At 35.3% G+C, this 17,357-nt stretch overlaps 1 protein-coding gene across 3 annotated transcripts in view; it reads left to right on the top strand.

The window, feature by feature from the left end:
• The window catches only part of LOC149557469 (lipoic acid synthase 1), a 61,447-nt gene extending 46,380 nt beyond the window's left edge, over window positions 1–15,067 (top strand). Inside the window, exons 4-5 of one of the 3 annotated variants that reach the window (XR_016364882.1) lie at window positions 13,540–13,717; window positions 14,545–15,067. Coding sequence is in view for 2 of the 3 variants with exons in the window: in XM_089832124.1 (XP_089688250.1) it covers window positions 13,540–13,656 (117 nt within the window). In the remaining variant the exon portion in view is untranslated. Of the gene's footprint in view, window positions 1–13,109; window positions 13,230–13,539; window positions 14,259–14,544 lie in introns of those variants that run through there. The other 2 variants (XM_089832124.1, XM_089832125.1) reach the window with 2 other exon arrangements.
• The last annotated feature ends 2,290 nt before the right edge of the window (window positions 15,068–17,357 follow it).

Raw genomic sequence — 17,357 nt, 5'->3', positions numbered from 1 at the left:
TAGTAAATGTCATGTAAATTTTTCCAAGACTAGGAGAATTTGTATTGTCGTATATAATTTGCATGATAATTGAAATGAACGAGCAACCTCATCGACAAACAAAAATTTCAAAAAATTAGAGGTTTTAGACTCAAATGACAAGTCAATGCGAATACAGCATCAAGGATAATTTACAAGTCCCAAACATTAATAAACTAATAATTTAAAAATTTAGAATTCTCTTATTTTATTAATGTTTCTCTTTCTATTTAAGGTTGGTGTAAGGTCGATTTCTTTCTTTCCTTCCTATGTCACTGCGGACCAGTAATTGTTATACAAGGTGTTTTGCTTCAGACTTTTCCCTACTGTTTATATTGGGTCATCTACCCCACTTTGGACTAGCCATCATCAAGTGTAGAGGCTCTTGCACCTCAAACATCCTATTTAACAAAATAAGTAATTGGCACATTGTCATGTCCCCTTTTCTAGGTCAGCGAGTTTCGTTGTGCCTTTAGCCCATTTTGCCTTGGTCCCATGGGCTAACCGAGTATTCTTTGGCATTAGTTCAGTTTTTGGCCTAGGCAATTTCAGTTGTTGGCCAATCGGGGTTGTTTCAGCAGGGTTTTTGAACACTTACTAGTATTTGTAAGTCAGCAAGCTCAGTATTCTTGGCACTTCGGTGTTGGACTAGGAGTGTCTTGTCAAGACCTTTTGAACAAGCTATCACACATGGCTTATCTGAGTCCATATGATCAGTGATTTTAACGCCTGGAGATTTAATTGGTTTATTAATAAAGTGACTTTATTAAATATGTTTATATTATTAAATGTCAATTTATTAATAAGGGCACTTTATTTCCTTAGTGGGAGAAAGTATTATTTTAAAAAGGAAAGTAAGAGACAGAAGAGGAAATTTGAAGGGTCACTAGGTTGTGATTAAAAGGAGGAGCTTATTTCGGCATACTTGGTTTTATGAATTTGGATATCATTTTCTCTCTTGGAGAGTTTTCGAAAGCTTCATCTTGCAGCAGGTGAGAGGACCGAAAACCTCGATCTTGGATAGTGGACGAAAACCCATTGTCTTTTGGAGACATCGCGCAAGTGTTTCACATTGTTCTTCGGGTTTATTTTTTCATATCCAATCTTGCTGGATTATGTTTTGCCAGATTGGATTTCTTGGTCGTTTTGCTGAAGATCTTCATTGAACTTATATTTCTAAGAATGTATTTCTGCTGGAAATTTATTGCAATAACATCTTGAGACTTATTTTTATTTGGTTAATTAATGAAGTTTTGCTGGTGAAATCTGAAATACGTTGTATGAATTTATTTGTTTAGAAATTTCTGAGATTTTATTTGAGAAGTTGGGAAAATATCCGGTTAGGGATATTACACACATCTAGTCTCCGTAGGTTTTAGGATATACTTTCTTGAAAGTCCTAAATAGAGCGAAATGTGGTGGTTGCAAAAGAACACACACACATATCACTTTGGTTGCCACTATCTTCACTTTCTTTCAATGTGTTGTTCGTGCTTCAACAGTATGTGGTTAAAAAAAGGTGTTCGTGGCAACTCTCATTATGCCAATTAATTTGCAGATGTGCTGAATGGTGACCACTTGAGTATTTGAGAAACTAACCTTAGTGGCCTCCTGCAAAATCTGACATTGGAAGCTTGCATTGGTGCACTTCTTGAGCAATTGATGACTCGAAGGAAATAAGATTTAGTTGCACATGTGACTGATGTTGATGAGTGGTGGATGTCTAACATTGGTCCACCTGTCCACCCATTCATGATAATAGAGTAGCCCATCCTCAGCCAAGTTTGCCTCTTGTTCTCCACCACCAAATTCTCCTTCAAGTACTTTTAATAAAAGTGGCTACTGTGTTGTTTATGTCTCTAGGGAAGTAAACAAGGGACCAACAAAAGTTGCAACTATAAACAGTTGTTTCAAATAGGAAGAATATGCCATGTGAAATGGGATGGCTTGGGCAAAGAACTTAGCTACTATCTCATGTGATTGGGTATTTGATGGAATTATTGTCATTGATGCCAAAAGTACAAAGAAGAAATTGTCATTGATGGCAAATATAAAATGTGTTATAAGATCAGAGATGAAAATTATGGATAAATTTATATTATAATTATGAGAGAGCTATCATCATTACAGCTTTGTTATTAATAAACCATTATCTTCAGAAGATTACATATTATAAAGAAGGTAGCATATAGACAAGACATACAATACTAATGACCAGAGGAGAAGAGTAAATAGAAGAGAGCAAAGATAGAATTAGTACAAGTATGAAAAGGCTCTTAATTGATAGTGAACAATATAGTACATAAAGGATGGAAATAACTCATTATAGAGATCATACAACTCCCAGGCTGGCAGCGTTATCTATTCAAGTTTTGAGTACTTTATATTAAGGTCTTCAATATGCAGTGATGTAATAAGAATTAGTTAGAAACAGTGACCTTATGAATGGGAAACAATGAAGATAAAAAGCAAAAGCTCAGCATGAAACAATTCCCTCAAACAGACATAAAGAGACTTTATAAATATTAAACTACAGATAAAGGACATCGAAGATAACACTGTTTGGAGGGCACAACACACATATACAGTGATGGAAGGACTGCAGGTGAAAAGTAAAACATTCTAGTTAAACAACAATTATAATGACAAGATGATATGAAAGAAACCTGGACAACAATGATAGCTTGAAGCGATGAAGTTTAAAGACAGATTCGAATATATTGCAGTGACATATATTTTCTAATGGAATGTACAGAATGATTGAAAGGAACAGAAATGCATGTTTGACAGTGATGGCTATCTTATTTAGCAACTAGAACCATCAATTAAATATGGAGTGCGAGTTGGGAATAGAGGAGAGTATATGATAAGCGATGTGGAATGTTTAAAAAGAAAAATATATATGCAGTCAGAAAGAAACATCTGAGTTGAGAAAAGATATAAAGAAGTAAGGCAGCAAAAATATGAAGAAGACTTTAGATTCATTTTGAAGAATATATATTGAAGATACGATTAATGCATATATATACATATATTAAATATGTGTTGATGAAGAAATATATTTTAAAGCTAACTTGAGGAAGAAAAATAAGAGTGAAAGGTGTGCACGAACAGTAAAGAATTGGTAAAGAAAAAATTATCAGATTGGAGAAGATAAAGATGCAATTATAAGCATCCATCATCAATTGAGTAAGCAATAGTGCAAAGGTGGAGAGAAGTTTGTGTGCAGTGGGTTGGTGCTCACGAAGACAAGCTATGGGGGTTGGTGCTTCCAATAGGTCGGAGCCTGAGAAGTGTGGGAGTCAAAGCTTCCGTGGATCGGTGCTCACAAACTGAGAGGTCATAGCCTCTAGTAGGTTGGAGCCTACAGACCATTGTAAAGGAGCAATTTGTATAAGAAAGCATTTATTTGCCATGGTTTTCTCTTGCATTGGGTTTCTACGTAAATCATTTGTTATTGTGTTCATGTGCATAATTGTTTATTTCAGCATTTGAAGTTAACTATTTGGATTTAAGTTTTAAATTGGCAAAATCATTATTATACTGATTCACCCCCCCTTCTCAGTATAATCGTGTGCTCTTCAGTATTGTCCTAGGCCTCGACTTCTTAGTACCATTAGTCTTCTTTTTAGTCTTACGAGAATATCACTGCTGGCCATTCTGGCAACCATGGATGGCATAGTGGATTTTGTAGACTCCACTAGTAATGGCATATTCTTAGACTTTGGTTTGCTCTTTATAAACTAAGTTGCCAGTTCGAGTGTGGTTCCAAGTTCGAAGTTCGAGAACCGGTTCGCAAGTTCATCAAAATTTTGGAAAGTGGTTTGGGTTCGTTAGTAGAAAAACATGTAAAAAATAAATAAATAAATAAATAAATAAATATATATACACACACACACACAAACATATTTATGAAGCATGAGTTAAATTAGATGTAGCATAGTAGCATAAACACATTTAAGCAACAAAAACATCATAAACAGTTAAACTTGTAATCATAGTGATCAAACCATCATTTAGTTCAATCAACTTCAATATCAAAGATTCAAAACATTTGACAAAATACCTTGTTTGGAAACATAAAATGATAATGAGAGGCCAACCAAAGCAATTCATAACAACTTTTAGGGTTGTGGACACCAAAAAACATTTAATTTTTGCCCAAAAAAGCACTTCCCAACCGTCCGCGGGGTCCGGTTCACTGCGGGTTCGAACTTTTTGGTGCTGGTTCGCCCTGATCGAACCTACACGGCAAAAACAGTACCCTGGTCAAACCAAGTCCGAACCGGACTAGAACTACGAACTGGTTTGAACTTTTCTTGGTGCGGAGGGTGGGGGGGGGTGAGGTACCCGTGCAACTTAGTTTGTAAACAGTATATTGACCTCTGTTTTCTTTGTTGCGGTTATCTTTGGACAAATCTTAGTCCCTTGTCCTGTAATACCCAAAAGGTAACTATATATTGTGCTGTAGCTCCAGCAAAATTATTGTTGCATAGATGACAACGTCTAAATTGCTCTGTCCATATTTTTCTCTTTATCTTTGTCTAATACTGTTTAGAAACTGTAGAAGAGGTTTAGAGGCTTTGAATGTGCCTTATGCATAAGGTCTCAAAAGAATGGAAGGGCTTTCAAACAGGTCATAGTCTATTTTACCTCAACCACCTTGATGAACCCCTTGTTGAAACTCTTTTTTTCCATGCCAATTGTTTAATGTTCATTATTCTCATTGGTGGTATTCATGCTGTCGTTTTATGAAAACAATGAAGTGCAAGTTGCAAACTGAAAATGCCAAAAAGGGGGCAAAAAATTTGAACCTTTGAAACTTTAGGAATAAAAGTTATAAGAAAAAAGGCACATGTACCTCTACTATTGCTGCTGCTGCTCCTCAAAAGGTCAAACAATTAACGAGCTTTTTTTTAATCTTCCAACTGTTCCGCTGGATTTTTCATGCTTATCCATTATGTTTGACATTGAGGTATATGTACTACAGGGCTGAGTGTGACATGGTAATCCATAGGAGAAGATAGTCTTATAATTTTCCATTGAACCTGGTTAAATTCTTAATTTTTTCTGACTGTTTTAGAGGGAGGATGGCTGGCTGTCTGAAGCTTCCTAAACATTTCAGTTATGTTTCCTAACAGCAGTGAGGGTTAGGGGTTGGCTTGAGGACATTTTTAGGTGTTCTTGTGTCCTCAGAATGTCCTTGGTATGGTGTACACCTGAAAAAGAGTGGGGGGCATGTTCCTATTTTCTTTGAAGCAAAGTGAATAAATAATTTGGTCAGTGATTGGACACATGATCCAATATCAAATGGTAACAAAGCAATTGAATTCATCCAGTTTGGAGAATGGAGTTCAGAGCACAACACAGTCCCAAGATCATTTAACAAGAAAACTGAGCAAAGAAATCAGACCCAGTGGCAGTTAACCCACAATCATTCAACCTCTCATTGCTTGAGTGCGCTTAACTATGGAGATCCCTCCACGGTTAAACCCACTCTGCTTGCAACCCCATTTGTAAAACCTTTACCAAGTGTTGTGTCTTATGAACCATTCATTAGAAAGCCCCTTAAGCTCATCAATTGATAAGTAGGAGGTATTTCCACAACAAGTCGAATTGTGATATTGCTATTAGGATTTAACTATGTAGTTTTTGAGTCAAACTGATTGACCCATGTTTCATGAGTAGTGATTCACATTAATCCATATCTCATAAGGATAAATGGAACACTTAGCACTCATCGGATCTAGGTGATGCTCACAGAGGTGAAGCACTGTGACTTCCCAGGAGATCACCCATCCCAGTACTACTCTTGCTTGATCATTGCTTAAATATAGGGATTCCGCCATGGTTAAACCCACTCTTCTTGCAACCCCATTTGCAAAACCTTCACCAAGTGTTGTGCCTTATGAACCATTCATTAGAAAGCTCCTTTAGCTCATCAATTGATAAGTAGGAGATATTTCCACATCAAGTCAAATTGTGATATTGCTATCAGGTTTTAATTGTGTAGATTTTGAGTCAAACTCATTGACCCATGTTTTATGAGGACCGTATCTCATGAGAATAAATGGTTAACTTAGTACTCATTGGATCTAGGTGATGCTCACAAAGGTGAAGCACCATGACTTTCCGGGAGGTCACCCATCCCAGTATTAATCCTGATAACAATATCACAATTTGATGATTATATCTGTTAGTTTTATGATTTTCATTTTAGAAATTAAAATATTTATTATATTAGAAAATTTAGATTTCATAACCATAACCCTAAACATGACATAAATATAAAGTCTTTTATAGTCCTAAGTTTAAGCCAATCAATACAAAAATACAAAAAAACTATTAATAATAATTGTAAATCTTTGAACTCTAAACCATAATCCTAATATTAAACCCAAATCCTAAACAAGATCTGTTAAGAATAATATTTTGATATTAACAAATCAAATATGTTTATAATTATTAAATATACACCAATAACATTTCTACCTTCATATAATTTGAAAAGTATGAAAAAAAGAAGATAAAAACCACCTATTTTTCTTAATTAAAAATCAAATACATTTTTAATTATTAATATATACGAATAATATTTCTACTAAAATTAGATAGTTAGTGTTCAATAAAAATAATATTAACAATTAAATAATCATATCAACTTTTCTTTGAGTTTAGATTACAAAAAACTAATATTACATTCTATTTGATTTTGTGACGAGATATATAAGTTCAAGAAATTTGGTGTGGATAAAACTCTAATAAAATCATAAAATTTCATGAAACATGAAAGATATAAGTTTAAAATTATTGTAGTGAGACATAAGATATAATAACATAGGCTCGTCCCTTGATTTCAGAAAAGTTGTTTACTATTGGTCGTTGTGTCATAGATGGCAGAAGGGGTACAATATAGTTGATTTGATGGGGATTGTATAAATGGTTATGGCATGGCATGCCGACTGGTACAAATTGTCAGCTGTATAGCCAGTGCTAGATTATACATTTCTTAGGCTGCTTGAAACTTGAAAGGGTACAAAATTGATCAAACCATCCCACCATTCTTTTGATACACTATATATTTATGGGAATGGAAATTGGTTGATTCTATGATTAGTATCTTCTAGATTTGATTGTGTTAGCACTTTTTAACCATTAATGTTTCGGATCATGCTCCATGATCCATCATCAAGATGAGAGCTAGAAGAGAGCCAATGATGGATCATGGAGCATGATCCGAAACTTAGGAGTATGATCTATTTTGAGCCAAAATAAATGAAACAAATAGGATGCAAAGATAGGAATAACAGTGAAGGAGATGATTAGTAGAGACTGCAACCAAAGGAGGGAGGATGGAAGTCATGATTATAAAACAAAATGCTTTTGCTGGAAATTTTGATAAGAGGGGCTCAATCCTGGAAAGTAAGGTAAATTGGGTCAGTGTAATAAAGAATTTTTTTATTTATAAATCCTGTGTTTGTGGAAAATTCATGAAGGTGAAAGTTTGATCAGGCAAGCATATTCTTTTCCATTTTCAGATCTTGAAGCGATAGTATTAGACAGTCCATAGTTGAAAATCTCGCGATAATATCTCTTGTAGCACTATATATCACGAGTCAAGCTCAACAAAGATATAATCTTTGTTGACTTCTCCAGTGATATTTTGTAAGTTACCGATTTAGATGCGGATTTCGGAGCGGATTCTGAAAGCGGATATAGGATGCGAGGATTTTTTTTTGGATGCAGATGTGGGAGGAAACATATATATATTTAAAAATATATATACATAATTATATATATAATATATGCAAAAAAATGCAAGAAATATACAAAAACAAATCATTTGATAGTATGACAATGATACTTAACCCTTTATCAAAATTCAAGATATTTCAAAATTCATATGATATATCAATATGTGCTTGTCCAACATAAGAGTTTAGTCTTAGACTATAAGTTCAAATAGGTCATGTTCAAGATTCCAACAAAATAAAAACTTAGTTAATGATTGAAGATTCAATCAACTAATATGCATTAGTGTTTGAATCATAAGGTTCACATGAAATTCCACATTCTCATCATCATCTCCAACTGCTGAAAGATGATTTGAACCAAACATGGTTCCACTTATGCTCGATGCACCACGTGCCACACTATCATCATCACCATCTCTGACTGTAGTAAGATCATGAAGTGTTGCATCCAAATCCACACACTCAAGGGCTACATCCCAAAGCTTTGCTGCCCCTTCCTTGTAAGGATCATTCTTACGTGACAAAAGACGCAAGTTGGTGTGGACAAAGACCAAATCCTCAGCTTTCTTGGAGCCCAGTCGGTTGTTCATCATTGAATGGACAAAGGAGTATGTACTCCAATTCTTTTCAGGAGCAGAAGAATTAGCAACCTAGATAGTAGTCATAAAACATTTTAAAGAATGTGTGAAATACTAAATTCTAGAATGCAAGTGTAAACATAAAAGCTTAAAACAAAACAAAATTAAAAACTTACTTTTGATAGGACCTTGATTGCAAGAGGTTGAAGATGCTCGAAAGGTTGACCATACATGTACCACCATGTGATAGCTCCCATTCTATTTTGGTCCTTTAGTGCAAATGGAGAATGCTTTAACCCTGAAGCAAACAACCCAAATTCTACCCTTACTTTTTCATGCATTTCTTCCAGTGGGAATAGTCTTGTAAGAGCTTTGTGGCACCCCTCAGCAACCTCCTCATCGGTAAATGGTGCAACTCTACTTGACATATCAAGTACCTCCTCATTATAGTACCTAGGTGATAAGGCATATGCAAGGAGGTGCAATGGGCTAGTCATCTTATTCTAGTGATGGCGGATGATTGCTTCCGCTTGATTGCATAAGGCTTCACTTTGTGTGGGGTCACTCTCATGTGCTTGTATAGAATGTTTTACCTTCTCAACCATGGTGTCCATGTCATCGTACACATCCCCCAAAAAGGTGTATTTGTATCAGCAAAGCGGAGCATAGTCATGATGGGCTTGATGAAATCCAATACATATGCCACACGAGCCCACCAACTCTCATTCAAGAGCAAATGCTTGACCCGTTGTGCTCTTTCTAAATTTGAGGCCTTCCATATGCCCTATTGATTATCGTTGACCATTTGGCTTAATGCATCTTTTACCTTGAGGAGTCGTCTCATAACAATTGTATGAGATGCAAAATGGGTCTCAACAACCTAAGCAAGTTAACAATATGTCAATTGACAATTTTTAATATAAATTTTAATTTTTAACTAAATTACAAATCAATGAAACATAGTAATTTAAAAAAATTAATTTACCTTCAGTAGTCTAAAAATGGATTGTGACATGTGGTGGTTTGTCACAAACATTTGTATTGCCTCCCTCTCTTGGTATATTTTCTTCACCCAATCTATTCGAGTGCCAATCTTTTGCATGATCACTTCAGCAACTCCAATTTGGAGTATGTTCTAAAAATGGATTGTGACATGTGGTGGTTTGTCACAAACATTTGTATCTCCTCCCTCTCTTGGTATATTTTCTTCACCCAATCTATTCGAGTGCCAATCTTCTGCAGATCAAGTCAAGGGAGTGAACAGTGCATGGGATCCAAAAAATATGGTCATACCAACTCTCAACCAAAGCACCCGCACCTTTGCAATTTTTGGCATTATCTGTGACTGCTCGTACCACATTCTCACTACCCACTATCTTGATGGACTCGATGAGAATTCTAGAAATGAGTTCGGAATCCTTCACTTGCCTCTCACAATCAACAACCTTCAAAAACATTACACCTTTGGGGAAACTACAATCACATTAATTAGTGGCCGGTTTCGTGTATGCTCCCAACCATCTGACACAACAGTTAGGCCTGAAGTTTTCCAATTTTTTTGATTGGTTGAAGGTCTTTCTCTATATGTGTCTTCTCTTGTTGCAATTGAGTTCTACGCACCTTTTCATACCTCGGGCTTGTGCAGTCAGCTGGTGATTCTTTGCTTACTGCCCCACCATTTCCTTCCAATACGGTGATCTCACCAATTTGAAAGGAAGCTCATTCGTGTAGAGGCAATGTGCAATAGCTTCATTAGCACGATCTCTTGCTTCCATTTTAGATGCGGTGTGCAATTGGACTCTTTTGCGGGTTGAAATTTCTACTTCTTCCTCATCCTCTCTTGGCACAGGTACTTACAAGAATGGATGTTGGGAGGATACAATTGGTTCAGTGAGTGCATGCATCTTTCTCTTTGAGGATGGGCCTTGATAGTAGCTTTTTTTTGATCTATTGACCAATGCATCAGTAGCTTCTTGTTCTCTTACAAATTAAAGTATTTCTACACTAGTCATCCCAGTACCATTTTTTCCTTTGCACATTCCAAATGCTTTGCTTGTAGGGCCCATAAAATCAAGCTTCACCTAGGCTATTGAAAAGTTTTCCTATGTTACTTTGAAAATAATTGTACTTCTAATAGTATGAGTCACCTTCTGCAACCTGTGATATATGCATTTTATGTCTCCACAAAGGAGAACCTATATCAGTTTTGAAATTATCATTCCCTTGCCCTCCTTGTCCCCGCATTGAACTTTGACTAGCACTACCACTACCATTGACATCCATTCTTGCCTAGTTTTTTGCAACCTATTCTATCAGAAAATAAATAAATTTTAATTAGGTCCTAACAACTATAAAAATCACGCATACAAGTAGAAAGAAGTGAAAGAAATACTAAAATAGATACCCGAACTTGCTTTTTTATGTCTTTAAAAAAAAAATGAAAAAAGAGTTGAAAAATTTCTTCAAGAACTTGAAAAGATTCATCAAAATACTCAAAAATGGGATTGATCACTTACCTTGAATGATTTAAATTCCTTTGAGAAAGCCATCTCTCGCCCTTCGATTGATCCTCTTTGAAAATGCTGAACTTGGCTTCACAATGGCAATATAAACTAGAGACCAAATGAGAAGTGGTTGTCGGTGCAAACAAAGTTCCAAAATGAGTTGTGAAAGCTTCAACATTCACCTTTAGGGTCATTTTAGGGTTTCATAGCAAAAAACGACCTAAAAAAAATCAATTAAAAGAATAATAAAATTAAAACACATCCATATTGTCCAACTTAAGATGTTATTTTGGGTTCTCTGAATGCTTTTGGCCGCGGGGCCTATGGGTGCTCCTGGATGCATCCGGAAGCCCCGTGGAAGCTGGCCAAAAGCCAGCCATAGGCTTCCAGATGCGTTTGGAAGCTCGTGGCTTGCTTCTGGCCAGCTTCCACAGGGCTTCCGGACAATTCCAGAACCCATCCACATCGGATTCCCCACCCAAACCTGTCCCTGACGAATCGGTAACTTAGGATTTTTTTCCATATTCATACCCAGATATTATCAGAAACAAACGTGAAAATAACACGAAATATTAGAGTTTAAACTGGCGGTAAAGTCAACAAAGGTATGATGCCAAATGTAACTTATAAGACATTTCCACCCTTAGATAAAAGAAAACTAAAAGAAAATGTATCAATATCCATAAGTGAGAAAAACAGTCAATTTGACTGAAAGTTGCATCAAGAAAAATTGATAGGGGATAAAGCAGTTGCTGACTATTTTAACTCTGGAGAATCAAACTTAAAGCTAGCAGCTGTGCATTTAACTCAAAACTTTGAATAATATATGGTGCATATGTCAAATCAGTATATCTTCTACAAATTTGGTGGATATGTGTGTTTTTGAAATCATTGTAAGAAATTATATATTCTCAAGTATTTGATAAAAGTGCTGATTTATTACCGATTTTTTGTGGAGTTTCTGGCGATTCTGAGATTGTCCAATTTTTTGGGCTGGCCGAGATATTGTGGAGTCTGATTTTTTCAACCTCGAAATTTAGACCAGTTGAAAATTCTGAATTAGAGTGGGAAAAACATTATCACCTAGAAATATGAACTTGGTATGAATTTGTGACTACAGTTTATGATAATGGTGAAAGCTATCATTTTTGTATTATAGTTTACGATAACTTTTGCTTTTATACTTGTGTCCTCATTACCAAGTAATAATAAGGCACTGTCATATTATCGGGGGAATAATATCAAGCCAGTCTACTACCTGGTTGGATTGATGGCAGATTTTTGTGTACAACTTTAGGTGATCAGTTTCTCTTTGTTTGGCCTGTTTTGCATCAAGAAAGGGCTATGAATACCCAAAAGTAAGTGTTTTTGACTCAAGGATATGGTCATTGGAAATATCACAATCTAGATGTTCTGCGTGAGGCACTGGAGATATTTGGGAACCCAAGAAGAATGTTACCGAGGAGAGATCTAAGGGTTTTAGGAAGATCGAGTGGAGGACATTGGAGCTAGACTATTTCAGCCTCCTTATCAGTTGCCACACTAATGATGCCCTGAAGCCTGAAAACAACCTAGGCCTATTCAATTAGAAAAGTAATCTGAAACCAGAGTTGAGAATGTAAAAGATCTCCTCCTGTTTAATCTCTAAATGAATTCTGCATGTCAGATTCCCTATTCTAGGTCTTGCCAAGGCAGTTTAACTACCCATACATGCACACACAAAGCTCAAATACAGTCACAGCTAATCAAATATTTAAAATTTTGATGCCTCAGTCATCATTGTTCTACCAGGTAATCTCTTTAATTGAACAAAAAGAAGCTAAAAGAAATATTCAAACTATTTTTCTATTGACACCTTATTGTACCTTAATTTCTAACTTGGACTATATTCAGTTTACAGCCGGTGTTTTGTTTCTCTAAGTTCAAATCATTGTCATGATTCTTTCTGGGCACTAGTTATGACCTTTTAACTCTATTGCGTGCTGATATATCCTCTAATAATTTGTATTGCAAAATTTAGCATGTGGGTAGACCCTTAAGTTGCATCTAATGCTAAATATACGAAGTTTTAGATCAGAAACAATATGAAAAAGTTAAAACTACATCGTATGCAGATTTTTCTTCTTTACATCATTTTTTTGAACGTGAATTTTTAATGATGACAAACCCTTTATTCTGCCAATATATCATTGAGTCTTGGCTAGCACAGATTTTGTTAATGGGAAAACTGACAGATTTTGTTCATGGAAATACAGAAGTATTCATTTCTATCTATGTTACTGAAGTAGTTTGCTCATGGAGAGATCGTATCCTTTCTGTAGAATAAGGGATATTGCTGTGTGTTGATGGGATGATATAATCTCTCTGCTCTTACTGACCTTGAAATGGAACTGTATTTTATTAAACAAATATTCATATTGTTAAGACGTTCTACAGAAGAAAAGAAAGCCTTTAGTAGTCATGTTTATCCATGCTGTCTTTGAATTGAGCTCACAAAGAGGTCATGTCCTTTCTGTAGAATAGAGGATATTGATGCATACGTTTTGGTGGGATAATGCAATCTCTGCTGTTATTACCTTTGATGTGCACTCTATTTCAAGATTCACCACACAAGAAAAAGAAAACATGTAGCTGTTTGATATGAAGCATAAATTTGTATTAATGTTATTCTGCAATAATTTGCAGGGTTTTCGTTATGTAGCATCTGGGCCTATGGTAAGATCTTCATATAAAGCTGGAGAGTATTATATTAAGTCTATGATTGAAGCTGATAGGGAGAAGTTATCTTCATCTACTATTTAATCCGTTTTGAAAAACACAAACCTTTTGGCTATTAATTCAGTATATGGCTTCAAGCTCAAAGGTAAGATCTTCGTAGAAAGCTGGAGAGTTTAAAGGTAATGATTGAAGCTGATATTAGTCATCCTTATTCTCTAATTAATAATTATCCAAATCACTATTTACTTGCCTGTTTTGTGGGTATATTTCATGTTGCTCTTAGAGATCCTTGGATTGTAAATGGTGCATCCTACAGGACTCATTTTTTTCGTTTATGTGATTCCAAGCCATTAGCTATTTTTTCTGTATATCGCTTCTATTGTACAAGATCCAAAGGTGGCAAATGCCACAGCCTGCAGGTGTCTCTCTACATTTTCCTTGGGTCATGCTTTTCTTTTTATAAATTTTATCTATTTTTTACTGTGATTCATAAGCTTATCATGAACTCCTTTTCAAGAGAGTGGGATAAGCATAAAATGTCATTTCTCATGGTTGTTTAATGCAGTTAAGCCTCTGGTCAATGGCATCAGTTAGCCTGTAAAAGATGTATCTTAGGAGCATGATCTTATCTGTATTCTATCCAAAGATTTAAATAGAGTAGAAATAGCCATGTTCTGCATTTAGTATATGAACTGATAATAGAACAGAACAAACAAGGTATGTGTGGCTCATTAACTTGGTTTGCAGTGGATGTATAGCATTTCATTTCTAGATAGCATAGAGGTTATATTTGTGATTTTCATGGTCAGTTGAATCTCCTTGCACGGCAAGCCATATTTTTATATTTTGATGATAGCATAAATGGTTTTCGTCTTTTACCTATAAACTACCTTAGTGCATTAGCGACGTTAAGTGTTTGTGCTCACTTGCCAGCTTTTCAAGAAGAATCTAAGGGTAATATATTTTTAACAGGTTTAATGAGAGAGGTTTTACCAAATAACGTATAGTGGAAAGTTCTAATGGAAGGTGATTATCTTGAAAATATTTTCATCAGATGCAACTAGCTAGATCAGTTCAAGGTCATGTAAATTCTCTTCGATGTCTGATATTATCATACCTGACTAGCTCAACAATTCAGATGTGATCAATAAATTATTGAATCATTTACCTCAACTATGATGCAATGGACACCTGGATGTTATTGTTGTTAGATTTGTATCCTTTTTACTGTTGATTCCAACAAGATAGATTGTGTATATAGAAAATTGAAACTTCGGAAAGTACACTCGTGCCGACTTTTAATTAGTTTGCATGGAATGTTGTACTGAAAACTTGACGTAATGCCTGGATGAATCTTTTAATGGAGTTGATGGGAATAGTGAACATTGAAACTCTGTATAGCTTCCTCTATATTTTGTATTTGTTGGGGAGAGATCATTTGCTTAATGCTTCAATGTCTATAAATGTTTTTGCTCTACAGAATTATTTTGGATTACTGAGTGGTAGACAAATTGTTCCAGTTCGAAAATATGTACTATGGGGAATTAAAGTCAAGGACCAAACTTACTACCAATACGTGCATATTTTGGTAAACTTGATGATTAACCTCTAAAATATTTTCTAATAAGTGAATGCACGTTTTAAAAACTTTGCGAAACATTAGCCGGAAAAAAAAAACGGCCCTTAAAAGATACATTGGCCATCAACTGCCGACCATATTTAAGTCCCTCAACCTCCTCATAATGATCCAATAAAAATTGGTCCCACAACTTGTAAAATCGAGAAATAATTAATTTGAGGATTACCATTTAAAAATAATGTATAATGCAATATAATTGATTAACGTTAATGAATGTTGTATGTGCAATTTTTTACAAGTCAAAGTACTAATTTTGTTGGATATGGCTAACCTGTTTGTGATGCACTTTAAATTATCGTTCTAATTAGGTGTGTCCATTTTGGCACATACATGTCAACCATGGGTAGAACCATATTGTACCACTCATATTTGTACTAAAGAGAAGAATGAAGTAGGCGAGAGTGAAGGTGGTAGGAGTGAAGAAGGTTGGATTCGTTGGAAGATCTTTCTACTCCTTTGTCTCCTAGTTTCTCCCCTTTGGATTGGGTTGAGATCTTTCTACCCCTTTGTTTACTAGATTCTTCCTTTTTGACGGGGTTGATGTTCCTAATGAGGATGAGCTTCTTTTGGGCATTTCTTTAGAAGGAAAGGAGGGCTTTGAGTTTAGATTCAAAAGCCTCTTCTTGTGGTAAGTTTTTTGGGTTGAAAAAGTGTTTCACCTTCTTGAGAAGATACTCCAAATCATATCATAATTATATGGATAGGTTTATTCCTTCCCCTTCTCTAATTTAGTGGAGGATGAGGTGGTTTGTTGTTTTGCTTGTATCCCAAATTTTTCTCAAAATGCTTTGAAGAAGGTCAAAATGATTTTGGGTTGACTCTTTCCTTACAAAGATGAGTTGAATATTGCTGGTCTTGAGGGTGTTCCTCCTTTAGCTTTGGAGAAAGCTTCTACTTTTGATGGTGGTTGTTGTTAAGTTTTTGAACCATAATTGCACAAATGAAGTGCTGGTAAATTAAAAAACACAATAACATCAGAGATACCCTAGGAAAACCCTCCCGCTCGAGGGAAAAATCCAGCCACACAAAGATCAAAACAAGAATGCTTATGATAATGTCACAGAAAATACCTCTCAACAAACCAACACTATAATATGCTACTGTGAACACATAAATACCATCAATATTGAAAAGACGATAAAAGGAAAACTTTCCAACATCATTATTCAAATGTATACAAGAAACTCTAAAACATCTATGGCGGATGATATGCCATGCCAGGAGACAATGAATCAAATTTATAAAACAAAGAGGGCTTATTTTGAATCAAGAATGTTGTAACACAAAATAGTCTTCCGTGGGCCATTTATCTTTTGAAATGACCATCTCTACAAATTCTCTTTCGCGACCTTTCATTGACACATACGAACTGAATGTGGTTGTTGTTAAGTTTTTGAACCATAATTGCACAAATGAAGTGCTGGTAAATTAAAAAACACAATAACATCAGAGATACCCTAGGAAAACCCTCCCGCTCGAGGGATTGATGGTGGTTGTTGTTAAGTTTTTGAACCATAATTGCACAAATGAAGTGCTGGTAAATTAAAAAACACAATAACATCAGAGATACCCTAGGAAAACCCTCCCGCTCGAGGGAAAAATCCAGCCACACAAAGATCAAAACAAGAATGCTTATGATAATGTCACAAAAAATACCTCTCAACAAACCAACACTATAATATGTTACTGTGAACACATAAATACCATCAATATTGAAATGACGATAAAAGGAAAACTTTCCAACATCATTATTCAAATGTATACAAGAAACTTTAAAACATCTATGGCGGATGATATGCCATGTCGGGAGACAATGAATCAAATTTATAAAACAAAGAGGGCTTATTTTGAATCAAGAATGTTGTAACACAAAATAGTCTTCCGTGGGCCATTTATCTTTTGAAATGACCATCTCTACAAATTCTCTTTCGCGACCTTTCATTGACACATACGAACTGAATGTCTTTCCAAAAAGTTGAATGAGTCATCAACAGTTACACCTATGTGTGTATTCAATATCAATAAATCAAGATACATTATATGAATAGACACAACGACACAATAATATACGTTAGACGAGCTCTGGAAGAGCTAGTCCCTGCATATTGAATAAATAGCTAATCTCTAGTTAAAGTGCACTGACAAC

This window comes from Cupressus sempervirens, chromosome 5 (assembly GCF_028749045.1).
Source record: "Cupressus sempervirens isolate cs-2001-9-10 chromosome 5, ASM2874904v1, whole genome shotgun sequence".
Lineage (NCBI taxonomy): Eukaryota > Viridiplantae > Streptophyta > Pinopsida > Cupressales > Cupressaceae > Cupressus > Cupressus sempervirens.
The sequence above is the reverse complement of the archived record's forward strand: the minus strand, read 5'-3'. Positions and strand labels throughout refer to the sequence as shown.